A 19,866-nucleotide genomic window follows, 5' to 3' on the forward strand; every position below is an offset into this window, starting at 1 on the left:
AAATCCCATGTTTATGTCAACCATCCAAGGACCCTACATGACCCGAAGGACAGCATCCGGGCAGAAATATACTTGACAAGCATACCATTGATTTTACATTTTATTAGAAAGAACACTAAATTAAAAAAGTCAGTTTGGCGCTCATGTTTCAAGAAACCAATCTGGCTAACATCTCTCTCAATTCATTTTCTCTGATATCTTCAATGAACCAAAACAAATTTATTCTTTCCTTAGATACTTGTACTTGGCAATTCAAAACCATACTTCGTATGCAAGTCAAATACAATTCACCAATGACTCTTATACCATGCAGGGAAAGAAAACAACTTATGAATTTCACCACTTTATTGATAATAATATTTATTTCAATAGTACATGTTTAGCTTCAAATATACCTAATTCATGCAATCCATCTTCAAATATGACAAGTAAGCAGCATTTAACAATAAAAGCAAGATTTTTAACATCAGAACCCAATAATTTAGTTTCAGCAAAGAGCTAAAACTACTAAAAGTAGCAACTTGAAACATCTTCTGACAACAGCTGACATAATATCTTCAGGGTTTCAGTACTACCCTAAAAAGTAAAGCATTTGCACTTCCCTCAAAGTCAAATGCTTATGATACAAAATAAAATCTTATTCCTTTTAAATCACCTCCTCCTCCTCCAATACAATGGAATACTATTGAAAGAGCCACCATACAAGGATTAGCTATATGCAGGAAAATAAAACATGAAAGGATGAACAATATACCACTACTATGACCTTGCAGATTGTGGCTAAATTAGATGCGGAAGGGTTTAGCAACCACACTGACAACTGACAGACAAAAGTATAAAGAATTCACCTAAATGGCATCTATGTCCAAATCATCTTCACCATCATCAACCACCTTTGGTGCTGCAGGTTGAACCTTCTTTGGCTGTTCTTTCAGAGGAGATGCTTTGGCTCGATCATCATACTGAATCTGAAGAGAATTGAGCACAGAATTCATTAAGTAAATTTAAAAACTCAAGAGTTTGTTGATTCAGGAAACCCCTGATTCAAAATATAATCATAGAATATATTAGACCACTCTTCTGATTAAAATTGATATGGACTAACGGCTTATTTTTCAGTGATTTTGTAACGAGTACATAAAACTGCACAGCTCAAATTTGAAAATGTGCAAAATACACATTCTACTCCAGCTATTCTACTAGGTAAGTGATACCAAGTCAAACTATATCTTTAAATTGAATATTCACAGCCGTAAATAATGTTATTTCATCAAACAGGATGGTAAAAAATATTACAAAAGAACTAAACAAGTGCTCATTTGATAGTTCCCAAGCCAAAATATTTCACCAGAACTAATTATACCTCTTTTTACATTTCCAAATATATTACACCACAATCACACTTTGGTGTTAATAGATTCTCTTAAATGACCTTTATGCATTAAATGATTGGATATCAACCTTCCAAAATATTCTAGAACCATCACAAATATAATTACTGAATTCCCAGAGTGAAATTGAAGCCTCATTGTTTGATCATAGCCCAAGGAGGTTTATGTTAGTACTTTTTAAAAGATAGCCCATTAAAAAAAATGAAGTCTACGTGTATCGTGAAAGAGACAATATCTTAAAACGAATTTTCACTTCAGACATACCCCTCAGACTGCCTTATCTGTTATTTCATAAGGAGTCATAAGATACATTCATCATTGGGGATATTGATAGAAGCAAATGTGGGCCAATATGAACACAAGCATATGACTTTCACATCATTAAAAATACAGGATAAACACTGAGTTAGTAAAAAATACTGATGAAATCAATAAGAGTTAATTTTCATAGGCATGTAACCACTTATGCTCACATTTTCAACATTGCTTTCCTATCGAAAATATACATATATGTTAGTGTTCCATGATAACCAAAAGCCAATGCATGGAAATATATTTCCCAATACTTTTTTTAACAGAAAGGGTTAGAAAAGAATTTCACATTCAAGTCAATTAAAATTTTCAAAACAAGAAATCTAATTTGAATTACACCATTTCCATTGTAAACTTCAACTATAGCTGTAAAAAGCACCATAATTTTCAGCATTAAGCATAGGCTGTAAATTAGATCTCTTTTGATAGTCCTGATGGCCTAAAAATGAGGCACCTAATGCATACCTCAACATCATCGTCATCATCCTCTTCTTCGCTATCACTTTCTTCTTCTTCTGCCTCACGAAGCCATTTAATAAAAGGCTCAGCTTTGTTGTGGATCTCTTGACTCAACTCACGCCATACATATTTCTTGCTGACTTTAGTGGCCCACTCTAAGATAACCTTTTCTTCCAGAATATCGACATCATAAAAGAGCTGAAAATCCAAAAGATCATTAAATGACAATCATATAACCGACTCAGCTGTATAATAAGTAATCAAGAGCTACATCACCATCATTTCATATAAAAAATTTTTAACTAATAATCTCGTCTTAACAAATATGAAGAACATTTACATTAACAATTACAGGTGATAAGTCTGACTGTATGCTAAACACGCCATTGTTATAATATTGGCTTTTTAAAATCTAAAATATTGGCATTCAAATACTGAAGTGGAAAAAATTGTAAAAAAATATCCTCACACACATTACCAAATACTTAATTTTATTAACAAAAGAGCATTTAACTTGTTTCAAGCAATACCTAGAACAAAAAAACTAGCATCAATGCTCGAGCTCACACTCATCCATTTTTACATCTTAACTGAAATTTGAAGACAGGTTCTTTGATTTGAAATATTTTAATTTATTTTTAACCTTTCTTTAAGGCACTGGAAATGTTGGAAGATTTTAGCATAGAGAAGTGGCATATACTGTTTCCTCTCAATCTGTGCTAATGGATGCATGATGAATCAGGGATAATCAAAACGTGTTGATAAACACGCTATAACTAGGCAAAAAATATGGTCCTAAGTTGTAATCAGAAAGCAAAAACAATCATGTGGCCATGAAAATACATTGTTGGAAGGATGAATATAGATAATTACTAATATGTTGTATAGTTTAATTAAAGATTTGCACACTTTAAAGGAAAACATGAAATTCTCAGGGCTACGGAATTTTAGGGGAACATTAATGGGAAAATACAGAATGTACATAAGACTTAAAACAAATGCTATTGACAACTATAGATTTTCTGATCAAAATGAAAAACTTTTAAGGAAGCCAAGGTACTTAAAACTTTTTCTTTAAAGTATATCAAAGTTTTTAAGCATTGACTTAGTTGTAAGGGGATCAGGATGGTACAGTGGCTAAGGCACTGGCTTCCATCTTAGAGGGCTCTGGTTCGAATCCTGGAGGCGACATTTTTCAGTGTTATCCCGAAGGTGCTTTGCAGAGAGTACTGAGAGAGTATGACATCCATCGGATGAGACGTTAAACTGAGGACCTCTTGGTGCCTATCGATAAGAGTAGGCTAAGGCGATGCCTGGTCACTATCCACCCTTCCTTTCCCATCCATCCCAAACGGCAGAAATGACTTTAGCCATTAGTTGCCTCCCCTAAAACTAATACTAAGTTGTAAGATAGTAATTTTATTGCGGCTATTCCTCAGATGGATGATCATGAGTTTACACTACATGTTATGTAGGAATTGAGTTTTTCTTCTTCAGTTAATGCAATACTATTCTATTGTCCCCAAAAATGAAATTTTTGCTTGATCAGTACTCTGCATGAACCTTGGATCAGTTGACTTTATGTTAATACTTTTGGCTCATCATTCAATCAATTACCGGTGAGTGCAGTGCTCCCAGGAAACTGAACAAGAGCTCATTGCCAGACATGGCAATTGTGTACCTTGATATTAGGCAAGTCTTTCATTCTCTCTGTAAATTGTTCACATGGTCAGATAATTTTGTGGGCAAAAACGCTTTTACCATACAATTGATACTGTGCTCTTGAATAGGGAATGGATGGAATAAGTAGAATTAATAGCCTCTAGCTATGGAGAGGGAGGGCATGTTCTAGCCATCCACAGGAATAGAAAACATGAAAACCTCAACCTATTTTTTAATGTCAGTAGTCTTGTTGCTTCAAAACAATTTTGAGACATAAGTAATACATCCTATATCCTTCCATCTTGAAGAATACAAGACTCAGTTATTTCAATTTTGTGGTTTCCTTTTTTGTTCTCTTCTGATGTTGCTGAGAGTAACAGACATAGAAAGGTTAAATGCATATCCCCTTTAAAGAAGAACCGATGGATCAATGAGCTGTTCATGTCATAGACAGCATAATGATACTGCATTTATTTAAAAATGCCTGCACTCATAGTAGTCACTACTTAAGAGTTCTTGTCAGACTTCATTTTATGCAGTCCCTAATATAATTTCAACAAAATTTCTAGAACCAATTCAGATCCTACCTTATTAACAATTTCCAGTGAAATATATCAAAACATGGATGAATTTGCCGGATTATGAAAGATTGAAATGACAAGGAACTTGCTTTTCTAAACTCAATTCTTAAAAATTTTATCGCTGACCAATAACTTTTGCTTTACTTTAATGGTGATAGTATGTGTATGTTAGTTTTCTTTTACTCCATGTGAATCTTAATCTTTATCAAAGTCACACATCATTACAAAATTTGCACACAAGAAAAAATATATATGATCAAAAGATGAATTGAAGATATCAATTTGGAATAATGTAAAGTATGAAATATCTTGGGGAATGCTATAGAAATATGAAGGCATCCATGCAATCCAGGTGTGATGCAATCCTTAAGATCTGATCATTTAATTGGTACTTCTTTTCCATGGATTTCCCCTATATCAAGTGACTCATACTACACAAAAATGTATCTTTGACATTAAAGAACACTACGTGATGCTCATGGCAAACTAATGCAATAAAATTTGTACTTACTTAAAAATGACCAAAGCATACATTGCAACTATTAATTCACTGAATAACCTCCCAAATATGAAAGAGAAAAGACAACAGGTGTAGCTTTCTGTGTCGGTTTTATGAGTAAATAAGTCAATTAAAACATAACAAAACCAGAGTTTCTCCAGGAATCTAAAAAACCATCAGACGAACTAGATAACCGATTACCAAGCCAGCAAAAAGGAAAACCTAGTGATAAAATTAAAACTCATTAACAAACTAGCCATTGCTCACTACAATCACTAGCCAGTATAACTAATACATGTTATCTTTTAATATACCTTGAAAATGAGAGGTACTTTGGGCAAAAGAGAATCCTGATGAAGACCAATAACTTGCTCAATACCACCAATTAGGCATTTTTGCGCTTTAGCATCTTCATGAGTAAAACGCAACAGAAGCAGCCGGTGTTTTTTGACCTGAAAATATTAAATTTTTATTTTATAGCAAGTGAAATTCCACATTTACATCAACACATTCAGAAAGTAAAATTTTAAATACTCAGAAGGCACACCTGAGCGTAAATCTGCTGATCAAACAGCAACTCAGCAAGGACAAGTGGAGCCTTGGAACGAATCTCAAGACGGTCTGCCTCAGCCAGCAGCTCACGATGAGTGGCAGGATTTTCCAATGAGCCTTCATCACGACGTCTCTTTACTACCTCATAAAATATATCAATCCGTTCCTTTTCAGATTTTTCCAGGTCATCAGAAATGGTCATACCCTTGGCACCATCAGTAAGATCTTGCATCCGGGCACGAACTGCCTCTTCGCTGACATCTACAGCCCACTCTGAATCTTCCTCGCTCTTAAGGGAAATTGCATGCAAGAAATATTCCAATCATTTAACAAGCCGATGAGATTTACAATGTAACAACACACACTAAATGTAGGAAATAAAAGCTGTGAAAATTTACACTACATTCTTAACTGTGCTATAGTGATTAGTAAGAAGAGTAACTTTGTTTTGAATGACATTATTGTCAATAGCAAAAACTGAAATGGGCAGAAATAAGTTTCAAGAAATACCCTTAGTACATGAAAGGGTGTATCAAATTTAAATGAGGACTTGAAAACACCAAAGCAGAGGTAGCACAAAAAGACTTAACAAAAAGGAAGCTATTTAGAGCAAACTAGTATTTAATTTTTAAATAACAAGGAAAGGAGCCTATTCTGGGTTTTTATTGTCCCCTCATATGGGTATTAAAACAATATATCTAACAGCTATTAATTTTGAGAAAAATGTCATGTTATTTTGAATAAACACAACTATATACATAATGCATTCGACTTCTTCATAGTCTGCCTTATACATGCTATCTTCACAGAGCATCGTTTGTATATTATAATCACTAGAAGTCAATGCCAATATACTTTTAAACTACTGGAGCTTAATAGAAGTAACTAGCACTTACATTGTCTCCTACATCCTTATCTGTGCTCTGAACATCAGTGTCATTATTTTCAGATCGAGGAGATGAGCGACCATCACCATTGGTTTCACCATTCTGCTGTTTTTTGCTGCGTTTCCCCCTTTTTCCCTCAGTGAGAGAAGCCCCTTGAGCCGCAGGGTTGACATCTTTAACAAATAATGTACATTATAGAACAACACTTCAGGGCATATAACACCAAGAAAAAAATGTATACACACCAGGAGGATTTTTCAAGATGAAAGTGTTAAGCTTGTGATTTATTTCAATTGGACCATGGTAACCACAAGCTTTACACGCCTGATTGATTGTGCCTTTCTTCTGGCTGATGATGAGACTGGTCTCGGGATTATCACACTCTGGACAGAGAACAAAGCGCCTAATAAATCCATCCAAAAGGTCTTGCAACTTTGTCGCATCATGAGATCCATTGACTATAAAACGATCATTTTTGAAATCAAATTGTGTCTGGGCACCAAGTTCACACCCAAAGTACTTTGTGGGATCTGTAAGAATAAAAACAGAAAATAAGGATAACACACTATGCTTGATGAGCCTTTGACATAATAAGTATTTGTCCAAAACAAATTGACTAATGGATGGACTTTAAACATTAACAAATTAACACCATTTTAAAATTTAAGTCTAAATTTGTTACAATTTGGCAAATTACTATTGCCTAATGACTTCCGAAATGTTAAAGTAAAAGAGTTTTATGTGATAATTTTCAAATATCCAAGAGAATATCTTACACGTTGGAGGACGACAGAGAGCTTTGGCAATCTCGACCATATTCACTATGACAGTCTTAATGCCATTACCCTTTCCCTCAACTTTGGCCATGAGTCGAGGCATTTTATAGCGATAGAACGCATCGCTGACATTGCGGTTCACATTTAAACTCCCCATTTTGGCTGATGCTAAGATGCAAGATGAGGAAGAAATAGATGAGAAATGATGAGTGGAAGGTTATTAGGTGAATGTTGAGATAGAAAGAAACTGAGAAATGTTGTGATGGTGGTGATGGAGGAGGAGGAGGGGCAACTGATCAGTCACGTCTCTCTGAAGGGTTGTAACTTCCGGTGCCGATTACTGGAAAATTTTGATGTCCTGCAAATAGAGGAATCACATCTTGTATACAAAATAATCATACCCAAAATAATTTCTAATTCATAATACCAACTGAATGATGTCTATGAAACCCAGCTTCAAACAGTTAATGTAGACTACATTTAAGCAATCGTTTTTAAAGCAACCAGTTTTCATTAGCTAGGCTTTGACAGAAATTTTTTACTACATGTTCAGCTAATGTGCTTTAACAATAAGTGTATTATACTACATTTTCATCACTCACAAGAAATGTTTTTCAAGTTTTACTTTGTGCTAAATGAAAATTCCACGGCAGGTTAACATTATGTAACACTAATTGCAACTGAAAAGGAAGAAGCTTAAGGACGGAAATGAAAAAAATTAACTAATTCTGCAATATAATTAATACTAAGCATGACATTAAGGAAGTCCCCATCATTTTCACAATCTATTTGTAACGTAGCTTTAAAACAACATTTTTAATAAACATAAGCTTGTGGGAAAATAGAGAGAGAGAGAAGTTTGCAATGGAAGTATCCCCTGCACAGCTATGCCACTGCACCAAAGTGAAAATCAACCCTTTACAATGAAATACTCATTTTCAAATTTTTATGGGAGGCGACCAACAGCCAAGGTCATTTGCGCCATTAAGGATGGATGCAAAAGTAAGGGTGGATAGAAACCTGGCATCAGCATTAGCCTACTCTTGTCAAAAGGTGCCAAGGGGTCAACAGTTTAATGTTCAATCCAACAGATATCTTACTCACTCAAAGTGCTCTCCACAAAGAACCTCAAGAAGGGACCGGAATACCACTGAAAAATATTTGTCTCCAGGATTTGAACCTGGGCCGTCTGTGTGAGCCTGTACATTAGCCACCACACCATCCTGATCCGCAATATGTAATTTAATCCTGGTTCTACCAATACCTATTTATTTTCTAATTGGACTATCCGATTCCAAAAAAAATATGTAGAAATCAAAACATCAAATCTCTAGTTCAAATCGGAGTATTAACCATATGCTCCCGTTCAATGACAACAAAGCAACCAATAATTTAATTAAGTCAGGATCTAATAAGCAGTAAATATTCATGATAGAAGGAACAATCATTACAGGTCATCATCATAACTATGTTGCTGTACATCAATGCAAGGTTTGAGGAACTGGGCCTTTGCTTAATTTGAAAGCACTGAAGCATACATTTAGGATCTTAAAATCACATAAAGAAATACTGTTGAGGAAGATGACCACAAAAAAGGTCCATCACTAAACCAGACTCCCCAAGCTATACTTCTATAGTAGACTGTAAATATTCAATATTGTTAAAATATTATAAATAATACACATACCTATAACTGATGGGCTCTTGCCGCTTAGATGAAATCATACACCTTGAGTCTAGGCCAAGAATTGGCTCAAGGGCTATACTGAAAAAACCAGATCTTCCTCTGGATAATGATATGCCTAGAAAAAAAACAAGAATTTAGGGCAAATTTCTTAGAATCTTAAATTACATACATAATTATCAGAAACTAATTACGTTGGTAGAATTTTGAATGGAACACATTAACCCCTATGTTACATTATAAGTCATTTATAATGGTTTGGTAGGGAGTAGAGTCTTGTTCCAACACTCATGCCAAATCACTTCATGCTTTATTGCTAATTTATTATAATTATTGTTGCCATCTAATAAGAAGAGAGTTTATACAGTCCATCGGACTACCATCAAATGAATTAAAGTGCTTCCTCTTATATTTTTGCATGTAGAAAGAAGAATGTGTTTGGCAAAACAAATTTTCTACCTAATGATATTTTTTTCACCATGGCAACTCAGGACATCAACAAACACTTAACAATGCATATCCATCACTAACATTGGCACTATTTGCATTTTATTTTTTTACTTCCACACTTTTTAATTGTTTAAGAACACTTAAAACCTCTCAAAACACCACCAACATTTATTCATATTAGCTCTGTGGAATAATCACTAGCTTCAAAGTGAACTACTTAGTCATTTAAAAATGTATGATTATTTTTTTACTGTGGCAACTACTGAGAACTAAAAACACTAAATATCCCAAGAATCAATGTATGCAAATAACCAGAAATGGATCTGCCAAATAAATAAGGTTAATCCTATAGTCCCATTAATGCTACATGGTAGACTAACCAAATCTGGGCAGCACCATATGTTTAGTCAGCGAAGCTGGGGGTTTTGAGGCACAGGTTAAAAGACGGTCAAAACGATGCCAAAACGTAAGATGGATCCCCTACTTCACAGCTTGATATTCACATTTAACCAATCCTTCAAAATATTGATTGGCTTATGAAGCCTCGGGCGGCGACAGACTTAAATACGCCATTCACAGCATTCGATTTCGTTAGGTCCGTCAAACGTCCCGTCTTAAAGGAAATGTGCTTCCGATGAAGACTGTGGAGCAAGTCCAGGGACACTTTCCCAAGTAATCTGGACGACACCAGAAACTGGGATTTCTTTTCCCCTTCGCACTAGGGGGCGGTACAACTGAAGCACCCGAGTCCGCCGAACGGACGATGGCGACTTTGACCCGATGGTGGCGGTGACGATTGTGGAAGCTCGGGCGGTGGTATTTGCGGCCAGGCCTAATGGCGGAGGCCTCTTGGTTCCTCTCCTCCTCCTCCACGCTTTTGCCGCAAATTTCGGTAGTCTCTCCGGAAGATAATCCACACCCGCAGGAATTAAGCCTGGTCGCAGTGAATAAAGTGGATGGCCCACGTCGCCGCCTCGCTCCGCTGACAACGAAGCCCACGACATAAGCTGTGCGCATGCCGGCCGGCGCTCCACCCAACTGTTCGCTCGCGATCCTCGCCCGGCCGTTCCAGGCTGCCTCGATGCCCTCCCCTCAAACCGACACGGACCCGCTCCCCTCTCCTTCCACCCTCTCCAATATTACGCCTGCGAACCATTCATGCCCTTTCTCCGGCTTCCCTTCCTAATGGCATTGCCGCAGCTCATCTCCCACTGTCTCGCTAATCTAGACGAGCGGAAAAGGTGCGTAATCTGATAAATCTAGATGCACTGTAAATGCACATTAAAAATTAACGAATTAAACGCCATCCTTAAGCCTCGGGGAAGACATTCTCAAGATAACGTTCGAAGACAATGTTCTTTGAGTTAGATTACCCACGGCAAGGCTTATATCGTATTCCTCCAAGAACGTAATGTGGTTACTGAACTTCACAAAATAAAAAATCTAGCAGTGCGGATACAACATACCCGCACAACCATTACTAGTCTATTATTCAACATCGAACAAGTGTATGCGACGCGTGAGATGTATTCTCTCACTCGTTACTATTGACCGCCATGATTTATGCGCAAAAAGGCATTTGCGAAAACGAAAACAATTTGCACACTCAATCGCAATTCTAGTCTGGGATCAGGGCAGTCTCCTTTCCCTCCCCTCAACTTTCAGCAGGACGGCAACCCGCTACCCCACCCACGCTGTCTCCTTGGGACAAGATCAATACCTGTGCGGCGCGCGGCCCCAGCTTTCCCACGTCGCCTCCTCTCTTACCCTCCTCCCACCTGCTCCCAAACACGTCCCTAGCAAACATCCCTGGATGCTGCGTCAACACGTCGTCAACTCAACCACAGCATCTGAATCACATACACACGGCAAAGTTTAAGCTCACAGGTGCACGACCAAACCGATGCATCCCGTTCCAGGGCGCGCCCGTACCCTTTAAGTTACGACCTAAGGGACACGCTGCGTGGACAATGTACTCCTAAGGCGGGCAACCGAAACATTAAGAATCTTTCGTGAATCGTTCGGCATCCTATTTACATAAAATACAAATAAGTAAGCAATCACTACCACTTTCGTCCGGAGAAACTCACAGATAAAGTCAACAACTACCAGCCTCAGGAATAGCTCCGGATCGATAGGCATGCCCTACACCAGGGGAGGAAACGAGCGGTGGTTACTTGGGTGCTTGGAAAAAAGAATTCGCGTGAAAATTAATATGGAATATTTAGGGACCGCCTAAAATGTGCCAAACCCAAAAAGCTATTGCTCTGAGTGCGCGCTATTTTCTAATTTAAATAATACACTGCGTTTTCAATAAATAACACGAATTATTATGATGTATAATACACAATTGGACGGTATTTAGGCATCTATTAAGTCAGCCTACATTCTTTTAACGTTAAATATACGATGATTGTAACCATCAACGATTTTGCATTTAAATTTAAGGGTGCATGTTCGGCCGGAGAATCAATGACCTTAATTTTATACCCAAATATGTATTTGTAACAATAATTAGCATCTCGAAGCAATGCTATGTCGCATGAACACCGTAATATCATATAAGCCTAGCATTACAATCACAATCGTATGTAATACTAGAAAATGGATATCGCACGGTATCATCAACCATTTGAATCCAATGAACTATACGGTCCCTCATGGAACTAGAAAGTTGGCAATAAGGCCTTTAAATAATCACCAACGTGCTCGCAATCACAAAAAGTCCGGTGAAGTGAACTTCCTCACACCAAAACTCTACGCAAGCACCGTTCCACACACCCAGTTTCAAGACAAGACATTTCCTCTAATTCTACTGTGAGCAAATATTTCATTGCTTGGCCAGGGCTTGTATTTCAATACAGAATTTACTGAGGAACATGGCCATCCTGCAGGCCACTTTAATGGATTGCAATCTTAAAATATAGGGGGTAAGGTGCCAGTCGGGATGTTAAAAAATACCTGCTCGAGAGAGATAATTCCACGAGGAAAGCATTTGTAGCATATTTTCAACTCGATCATGGTTCCCTTCCAAGAATTTTTATTTTTGCTGTCGAACCGATCAATTGCCGCCTACAATAGACATCAAAAGATCTTGTGAAGGAACAAAATGATATTTTCCGGACAGCTGCGCTGCCCTGGCGGGGGGCATAGACCCTTGGGAGCTCAATGTCGAGGCTCATGAACTCGTTTGCCCACCCGGCGCGCGGCCATAGAACGATCTCATATATATATCACGGGACTTGGACACCATATTCTCTAGCTATACAGGCTGACCTTATCAACAAGGCGTGACGCAATGATGCGATCGAAAAAGAATTATCCCAAGACATTCTCTTACATCAGCAGGTACTTTCCCCCAGCTTTACTTATCGGGGAATGTGAATTGACATGAGCGAGACAAGATAAAAATTATTCACTAATATGGTTTTACGCAATCGCTTATCTATTTTCTGGAGCCCCGCAAAGCATACCCACCAACTAAAAAAATAAGTTCATTAAAACTTAATTCATTGTGGCGCAAGAGCAGTAGCAAAAATGATATTCCAAGAAATTGGCAAACAGAACTAGAACATTCCTTTCCTTTTCGTATCCATTTTCAAAATTGACTTCAGTACCTTCCATTTAGTTGGTAGAATACGGCCAGTAAATTATTTGAAATTAATCCAGGAGTTGAAAACCATATCTGGCGTAATTTCATTCGGCGAACGATGCAACATAGTTAAATGAAATATAAATGTAGCTTTTCCCCCGGCAACCCAATGACATCGATACGAAAATAAATTAAGTATTTGTAACTGGATTGGATGGCTTTTCTTGTTCGCAATTCCTTCTAGGTTGCCCCCGAGGATTATTACTTTCAAGATCAATATTTACGAACATAACATAAAATCTGAAAATAACAAAATTTTATAACATAAAATCTGATAGAAACTAGGCGACAGAAATAATTAATATTTTTGTAATTAGGAAACATCTTCAAGCCTACACTGCCAACTACGCCACTACGCAATTTTTAAAGCCAAATTTAAAATCGCACGTGTACATTAACTCCGAAGGAAAGTTTCCAAGCTGTACGCGACGGTCTTTCGCCATATAGAGTCCTCTTTTATGTCTCAAGTTCGTAACTAGGCAACCGACAGGGGAAATGCCTTCTTGTCCATTGGGCCGACATCGATCGCACGGTCAAGTAGCAGATGCGAGGTTGCCAGAGGGTAAGAGCTGCAAGCCCTAAACAAAGGTATATACACAACTTTAGGCGCTCGAATTCGTCATTAAACGCCAAAAGAAATACTTAACTGCGTCTACCGCATAACAAAAATGCCTCGGTTACTAACGCCTTTACCTACCGAAGTGCTATTAGCATTAATTTTCGAATACTTTGAACGGAGCTATCATTGAGTAAAAAACGAGACATCTGCTAACCAACACTACGAAAAAAATGGAATGACTCGGTAAAAAAAATAGCCACGTGTGATTACAAAAAATGAACAAACCACCATTTAACAGAAATTCGACTACAGAGCTTCAGAATGTACATAAAATCTTAGGAATATGAATCTTAGAATCATTGCAACTGCAGCAAGGTAAACTGAATTAACCAATGTTCTACGAAATATAAGAAATTAAACTTCAGTAGGTAAAAACTGTCGTTAATTAGAAATCAATTAAATAATAGGCCATTTTTTTTGGGGGGGGGGAATATAACCAAAGCTTAAAAACTATATCGCATGAGTATTATATCACGCACAATATTGTACCAAAACAATTAAAATCTTGGGACACGTATTCCAAAAAATTAATATAATATGAATAACAAAATTAAATTAGACCAACGACAAAACGCCGACCACGCGAAAAACACTTTCCGAATGCGATATATCTATTTACAAATGAATAATAATGTATTTACATTACTAAACATAGCAAAAACAAGGGTTCGTTATTCACTAGTAGAGTTCTTGTGGCATGAGCTTGGTGACAGACGAAAATGACAAAGCTATGGTATTTAAATTCAGATCCCTATGCTACTAGACTTCCCTAGTCGCATCGCCTTCGGCCACGACAAAGACCTTCGCTTCAAGAACAGGATGAATGCCATTGCCGTCGATTGAAATGCAAATCCAACAGAATGAAAGGGCATCGTAGTAACTCTTAAATCAAAACAGTTCTGACGTGGAAAAGTTCCTTCATACGTTAGAGTAATAAAATAATTTAACGCATATTGACTAACTAGAAGGGCAGACCCCGCAATAATGAAGATGATTATTCGAGTCGTGACCAGTATCGGATCCACTAATCAGATGGGAGACCAAAAATAGCATTGTGTTGGGACAGAGCTCATGGAAGGCCGAATTCTATAGCGATGCGTTGCCGGGAAGGAAACTGCAAGCAGAGAGAGAGCGATCGCGAAAACAAGGAGAGTGAGAGAGGATTTAACCTAAGTCACGTTCAAACGCCAAAAATCCCTTATGCAAATAAATTTAATCCAGAGTAGTTGAACGCTTTCGAATGACTTGTGTGACCTTGGGACATTTTTCGAACATCTAAAAGTAAGAAACCATAGGTAGGAATTAAATACTAAACAGTTTCAAGTTTTTTTTTAATCATTGAATTTCAACTGAAGGCCTAACGATGACGAAAGAACAGAGTGGGAAAACAATTAAATGCCATGTAAGAGGCCATTCGTGGTTCTTTAATGAGCAATGGTTTTCTATAGACATGGAACTTTAAGAAAATAAATTAAGCGCCGAAATCACCAGCATCCCTTTCTTCGAGGCCTTGAGACGAAGCAGATACCCTATACCTGCGCAAGCGCAGCAAAATCAACTTCGCACTAGGGGCGGGCAGACTCGACATGAGCGGCGGCCCCCAACGGTCCGCCTCACTCAGGTGGGGTGAGGTCACTTGGGACCAAGGTCAGATGTGAGGCCTTGGCTGGACGTCTTGGATTAAGCAGTGGGGCGCAAATTAATGCTTTTAATCAGTTGAAAATAAGAGCATTACTCGTACGAATAAACCTTTTAGGGCTTTTATTTATGTCGGCAGCTCCACATGCAGCCATAACCCCCCCCGATTCTCAAAATTACGTCAGTCGCCAACGAAACACGTTCCAGCACGGCTCCCGAAATTACGCAGCTTTCCATTACGTATACCTGCTCTGGGCACTTTCTCTTGAGAGACCAAAATAAAACTTCTGAGTCCCAGTCATTTCGTCCTTTGCCATGCAGCATAAAATTTTAAACTACCGTTCGAACGAGGGTAGTAATGGTTGTTTAAAGGCATGCATATGACGTCCAAATAACGCGGCCATAAGAGGAAAACAGCATCTTCCACCAAGGCCGAAGCAACCAGGCTGCGAACTTCAAATAAAAACTATGTAAAATTTCCCCGTGTCTTGATTTCAACACGATCACTTGCTAAATTCCCCGAGAGAAAAGAGCGGCGCTGGGGATAGAGCGACTTCACTCGCCCCCTGCCTTTATTGATCCGCCAAGCAAGCCAGCGGCCAACCGAAGCGACTGCACTGCGACGTTATAAAGGGCCACGGTGGCAAAAGTGCACGGCAAAAGCGAGATAAGGTGCACTCGAAAAAGCACGCGAGCGACCGAATAGACCGCCTAACTGCCGGGGGTGTTTCCATTACTGGCATGACGGGCACACTTAGCCCGTGGAAACACCTTCCCCGAATATATGCTCAACCCGATATATATATAAACATTTTTAAATGGCAGGAGCGAAAAAGGTCACGTGATCGACGAAGCTGAGAGCGCATGGATTGAATAATTCACCAATTGCTATACTGTAACCTAGAGCGAAAAAAAATGAGTATATCTCCGATAGGTTTGAGTTACTTGGTTTCAAGAACATATTTTAAAGACACTCAATTTCAACACGTTCGACATTTGAATGAGTATTAATAGTACTACGTTACGATATTAGGGGTAACGATTACATACGATACTAGTAAATAGCACATAATAGAAATGCATAAATGGACACGTGAACACAGTCAACCATATGCAGCGTGTGGTCTAGACGAGATAAGGGAGAATCTCTTCACCTAAAAACCAATCCCATAACACAGGGCGACAGCGGGAATGACGCTTTACTGAAGGACTAGTCATTCGCTAGATGCTATCGCATTCTCAAGAATATTTAACACCGCCAAAACATCCGCATATTTAAAATGCCCTTACACTCTTACTTTCGAGGCTGAGGTTGGCCATTGTTAGCCAGCGGTGGGGAGCCACGTCACTCGTTCCAGCTGCTCTGATTCTATTAGCATTTGACAAACAGAAAGGTTATGAAAGGCCTCTGTGACTCCCTTGAGGCGAAAACTGCCGGAAGTTTAAAACCAAGAAACGAATACTGATACGAACGCATACACCTGGAAAGGATATTCCCAGGTAGATATTTCCTTTTCGCCCGGGCCGTTGAAGAGACAACCAATGGAATCTTACAAATAAGCCGTATGGTAAGTTTACTGGAGAAAAACAAATATTCAATCAATTTGAATATAGCCAATTACAAAACAATGTACAAGTTAGAATAAGTGCAAGTATTCCTTAGCTGTCGGTCGCCTCCCCAAAAACTTACTAAGTATTAAAGCGGTAGAAATTGCTTTCATTGATCGCGCTAACTGATCCCGGGCTAGGTTCCGGGACGTCACATTCCTCCCGGTTCTAACGTGTGGAAGCTATTGGGCATGCGTGGTCAATTCTGCGTTAGGTTTAACAACCTCCAATCACTTCAATCCAGTCGCGCACGTACGAGCTAATGACCTACATAAACGAATTCAGGTAGACCGTTGACTACTCGAACACACAAGAATATATTCTTGAAGCATGTACATTCTATTTTCAACCAATGGTATTTTGCTATTAACCAGCAGCATCTGCTGGATTTAAGTCGCATAGAGGCTCAGTCGGATAAGAAATCTTCGACTCATTTTAATTCCATGAAGACTCCCATGTTCGACACAGTGAATTTCTACGCACAAGACGATTCTCTTTCAGGACATACAAAAATAAAACAAAATAAAATGTGCAAAATAGGCACTGACACTTGAAACACAATACTGAACAAATTTTTATGAGTGAATCATTGTAACCGAAGGCGAAATGCAGCAGAAAACGTAATCGACAGTACGGGGCGGACAAAAAGAGACCACAACTGATTAAAAATAAGGCCAAAAGTGAGATACAAAACTTCGAAATTAAAGCAAAATTGACTCCTATGGCATGGCAATTCGTGCTGGTAAATAGGGCTAAGGGGAAATTTACCCGTTACTCGATTACGAAATACACTCAGCATTGAAATTGTAAAAAAAATAAGTACCCAAAGAAAAAATTTAACTGTCAACTACTTGACTACTTTTCTGACGTTCCAAATGTTCCAGAAAGAGCTTTAAGATTGAATAGTTAAGTTCTAATCCAAAATTATATACTTTTAAGTTTTTTTGGAAAAAACGCTCAATAAAATCATGTTCATCTCGACATTTTTCAAGTGATTATCAACTTGAATAAATTAGAGAACTTAGTTAAACTGGATGATTTTAAAAAATAAATAACTAAAATTACCTCTAAAATACGACTCCCCTTGAGAGCCACATACATTATATATCTGGTGCAATGACGTACGTAAATTTTAAAGTTCAATGGTTAATTAGTTTACACATGCGATAATGTATAACGGTGAATTGCGTTACTCAAATACATTTCTTCTGGAAGAAGAAGAGCTCGATGTTGAATCAAAACGTCCATGAAGTGAGGAGTGTAGTTAAAAATACGCACTATTGATTTCGTAAAAAAAAAACAAAATACGAACGGTTTTCAAGCATTTATCAATAAATGCATGACTTGACACGATTCTTAATTCCAACGGTTCGTGTACGTGTACAAAGAGTAACACATTGTTATTATTACGAGTTATTTCAGAATTGGAGACGCGGTAGTCCTGGGGTAGGGCATTGGACTACTGATCGGCGGGCCCGGGCAACCTCAGCCTTACCCATCCTCAGTAATTTTTCGGGCACCAGATCTCTCTGGGAAACCACCAATGCATGGAAAAAGGAACTTAACACACCGTAGGGCTTAGTACTGAGTGAGCTCCACCATCACCTACCAAACCGACCGTGTTGAACACTTAATGGTTTATGTTAAGTTCAGAGATACGGTGGTTTTATAATTACTCCCCGCACCCCAAATCGGGGGAATTACTTCGTTGTATCGTACTGAATTGTTAACTCTTTTCGAGGAAGTCGTCGCGAATGATTTGATTTGAAAAACAATGGTGGGAATGATGCCATGTGATATAAGTCACGATTTCATATCACAAAATTTCAAAATGTTACTAAATTTCCCTGGTGAGGCTTTCGTCTAAAGATAGTAAGTCTCGTATTCAATTTTTTCCAAAAATGTATTCGAGACATCCCGCCCAAGAATCTCTTTCCTGTGAATACATCCAATCCCTTATCGTACGGTCGATTGCTCCGATGCAATGGCTATCTCAATTGCTTTTTGAGCGTGACCCTGGTCCTGCCCGCTGTCCTGCAAAGCACGACCTCGACCCGTTTCATATAGTTAAGTACTGCAACGAAATATGAAATACGCAGCCCTTCAGGAGCATGGCAAATATATAAAAAAATTATGTTTCTGCAATAGAATTTAAATATTGGGGTGGTTAGTTTTTAAATGTTATCCTATGGGAAAAATACCAAGGGTATAGTAAAATTGCACTTGGATAGTGATTTTCTTTCTCGAAAATATTTCACCCTTTCTATCGTAGCGGTATTAATATTTGCAGTTTGACACAATCCTCACAGTGAGACTCGCAGAGAGCTTGGTGAGAATTAAGCACTTATGTTAAGTCTTTAAAGCATCTCCCATTGCGGTCTATTTTGTGTTAGTCGTTATATTAGAAGAAACAGAAATGGCACGTAAATCTTCACCAACTCTTAGCACCCTAGCGGTACCATGTTGACGAAGCGACACCACATTGAGTACACCGTGTCGTCATCACAACATGTGCGTTTGGCATGGGGATGACCTAAGTCGCATCCTTCAGAATGCACTGCTCATTCGCTATGGGCAAAGTTTCCAATTTTGGTTTGCTGACTCATGAGAGAAGATTAAGTCGATCATGACAGCAACTATTTCATGCCCTTGAGAACATTTTAAAGCGATGTCCGTTCAATTGGGAGAATTCAGTAATGCTCGAATGATAAAAAATTAATACCCTACACTACTTTCTCGCTATTGAATGGGATCAAAATGTTTGTTATGTAATAAAATTACTACCATTTCGGAGAACAACGTAGATACGAACGGGTATCTTCCTGCCGTAACTTTTTTTAAATACACGCTCTACCCCGATTAACAAAATTCTTGATTGACAACACATTTTAATTTAATCAAAACAATTGTGATTAAATCTGGATACTCAAAATTCCAGAAAAGTATGGTGCTAAAACTGGGACCATGGTGTCGGCCAACTTCCGATTTGTAAGGCCTCAAAATATAGGGAACATATTCTTGAAAAATCTTATAAAAATATCATATCGTACAAACAATACGTAACGTAAAGTAACCTGTTCGTGCAGTTTACAGTGA

General features: G+C 38.2%; 1 protein-coding gene across 2 annotated transcripts in view; it reads right to left on the minus strand.

Annotated features, from left to right (window-relative positions):
- Positions 1-333: 333 nt before the first annotated feature.
- The window catches only part of eIF5 (eukaryotic translation initiation factor 5), a 31,491-nt gene continuing 11,958 nt past the window's right edge, over positions 334-19,866 (minus strand). Inside the window, exons 1-9 of one of the 2 annotated variants that reach the window (XM_071585763.1) lie at positions 9,634-10,297; positions 8,807-8,921; positions 7,120-7,477; positions 6,589-6,873; positions 6,353-6,516; positions 5,452-5,745; positions 5,219-5,356; positions 2,169-2,360; positions 334-968 (exon numbers count right to left, since the gene is read on the minus strand). In XM_071585763.1, the coding sequence (XP_071441864.1) occupies positions 849-968; positions 2,169-2,360; positions 5,219-5,356; positions 5,452-5,745; positions 6,353-6,516; positions 6,589-6,873; positions 7,120-7,276 (1,350 nt within the window). In that variant the 5' untranslated portion in view covers positions 7,277-7,477; positions 8,807-8,921; positions 9,634-10,297 and the 3' untranslated portion in view covers positions 334-848. Of the gene's footprint in view, positions 969-2,168; positions 2,361-5,218; positions 5,357-5,451; positions 5,746-6,352; positions 6,517-6,588; positions 6,874-7,119; positions 7,478-8,806; positions 8,922-9,633; positions 10,298-19,866 lie in introns of those variants that run through there. The other variant, XM_071585762.1, reaches the window with a different exon arrangement.

This window comes from Hetaerina americana, unplaced genomic scaffold (assembly GCF_022747635.1).
Source record: "Hetaerina americana unplaced genomic scaffold, ioHetAmer1.1.p SCAF_2, whole genome shotgun sequence".
NCBI classification, from domain to species: Eukaryota; Metazoa; Arthropoda; class Insecta; order Odonata; family Calopterygidae; genus Hetaerina; species Hetaerina americana.